At 45.9% G+C, this 1,405-nt stretch overlaps 1 protein-coding gene across 2 annotated transcripts in view; it reads right to left on the reverse strand.

Annotated features, from left to right (window-relative positions):
- The window catches only part of LOC101858965, a gene marked incomplete at its 5' end in the record, with an annotated part of 8,451 nt that extends 7,075 nt beyond the window's left edge, over positions 1–1,376 (reverse strand). For both annotated transcript variants that reach the window (XM_013087277.1, XM_013087276.1), the window contains 1 exon segment: positions 1,166–1,376. In XM_013087277.1, coding sequence (XP_012942731.1) covers positions 1,166–1,376 — 211 coding nt within the window.
- Between the last annotated feature and the right edge of the window lie 29 nt (positions 1,377–1,405).

The raw sequence follows: 1,405 nt of genomic DNA on the forward strand, positions 1-1,405 counted from the left end.
GCAGTTTGTTTTGAAAGGAGATTACGCTGCGTACGCTGCATTGTTTTGAACTTACAAAGATGGCGGCAGGCCCGATAAGCTCCGCCCTTTCGGCTTCAACTTGGTTGGAACTGTTGAGCGGGCGACGCAACGTTAGGGCCTCTCCCTATATAGTTACTCCAAGGAAATAACCCATTCTGTGACAAAGCTCCACTCGTGTGGTTCCTGGGGCCCTGTCCAAGAGACAGGGGAGCAAAGAATAGGACCACTGTATCCGTACCGTGCATGTCGTAGAAGGCAACTAAGGTCGGTTGGGCAAAGGGTTAGCAGCCCTTTCTCGTAAAACAAAACAAAAAAAACCCAGCTACAAAAACATCAACAGTAAAAACAACACGACCGCCAGTTCAGGAAGTTGGAGGACCTTCATCACTGAAGAGAGGAGAGAAAATACATCTTGGAAACAGCTAGAAAAGGATGCCCAGGACAGCCTTCGCTGGAAATATGTTATTGATGGCCTATGCTCCCCAGGGAGTTAAAAAAGGCAAGAGAGAGTGACAAAGCTTGAATCTGCAAGACTGTATTGATTGAACGGCCCTTCGACGTTCTAGAAAGGATACACACTGAGGATTCGAAAGCTCTTCGTGTATTATTATAATATTTCTTTGTACTGTTGTGGGGTTATCTTTTTAGAGGGGGGAGGGTGTCATTCATTCATTCATTCATTCATTTATTTGTTCATTCAATTGTTCATTCATTCCTTCATTCATTCGTTCATTCATTCCTTCATTCATTCCTTCATTCATTCATTCATTGTTGGTCAAGGAAAAGAACAGAAAAAATCCGGGCTCACTTGTTTGAGCAGCCCACAGTGTAAACATCAACACGCTATTGAGCGCAGCTGTGTAGAAGAAGCTAGAGAGACAGATACAAAAGAGATAGTTTAGTTTTAGTAGAAGTTTTATGGCGCTCGCAACTGCATAAGGTCATATGAGCGCCAGAAGATTAGAGGTGTTATAAGAGAGTAACAAACATAAAAAAAGAAGGAGGGGAGATAAGGACGATAGATGTTTGATAGGGAAGAAGAAGCAAACCACACCAGAGCACCCGCCAACCACCCACAAAGACAAAAGAGAGATTATCATCGAGAAGAAGAAGAAGAAAAAGAAAGCCGCACAGCCGGACTCACACAAGTGCTTGTCCGTGGGCGTTGTCCAAGAACTCTGGACCGTGCAGAATGAGGTCCTGGATCATATCAGCGCACAGGGTATATTCGGGGGGCTTGCCCCGCCCCTCTTTGCGAACGCTCGACTCTGATTGGTTGTCTTGTGGAGGTGGACAGCCTTCTGTGGGCGGGGCTTTGATGGAATGTGGGTGTGGAGGCTTTTGGGCGATAAAGTCTGGGATGGAGGATTGGGGGTGTGGTTTG

Source organism: Aplysia californica, unplaced genomic scaffold (genome assembly GCF_000002075.1).
Source record: "Aplysia californica isolate F4 #8 unplaced genomic scaffold, AplCal3.0 scaffold00568, whole genome shotgun sequence".
NCBI classification, from domain to species: domain Eukaryota; kingdom Metazoa; phylum Mollusca; class Gastropoda; order Aplysiida; family Aplysiidae; genus Aplysia; species Aplysia californica.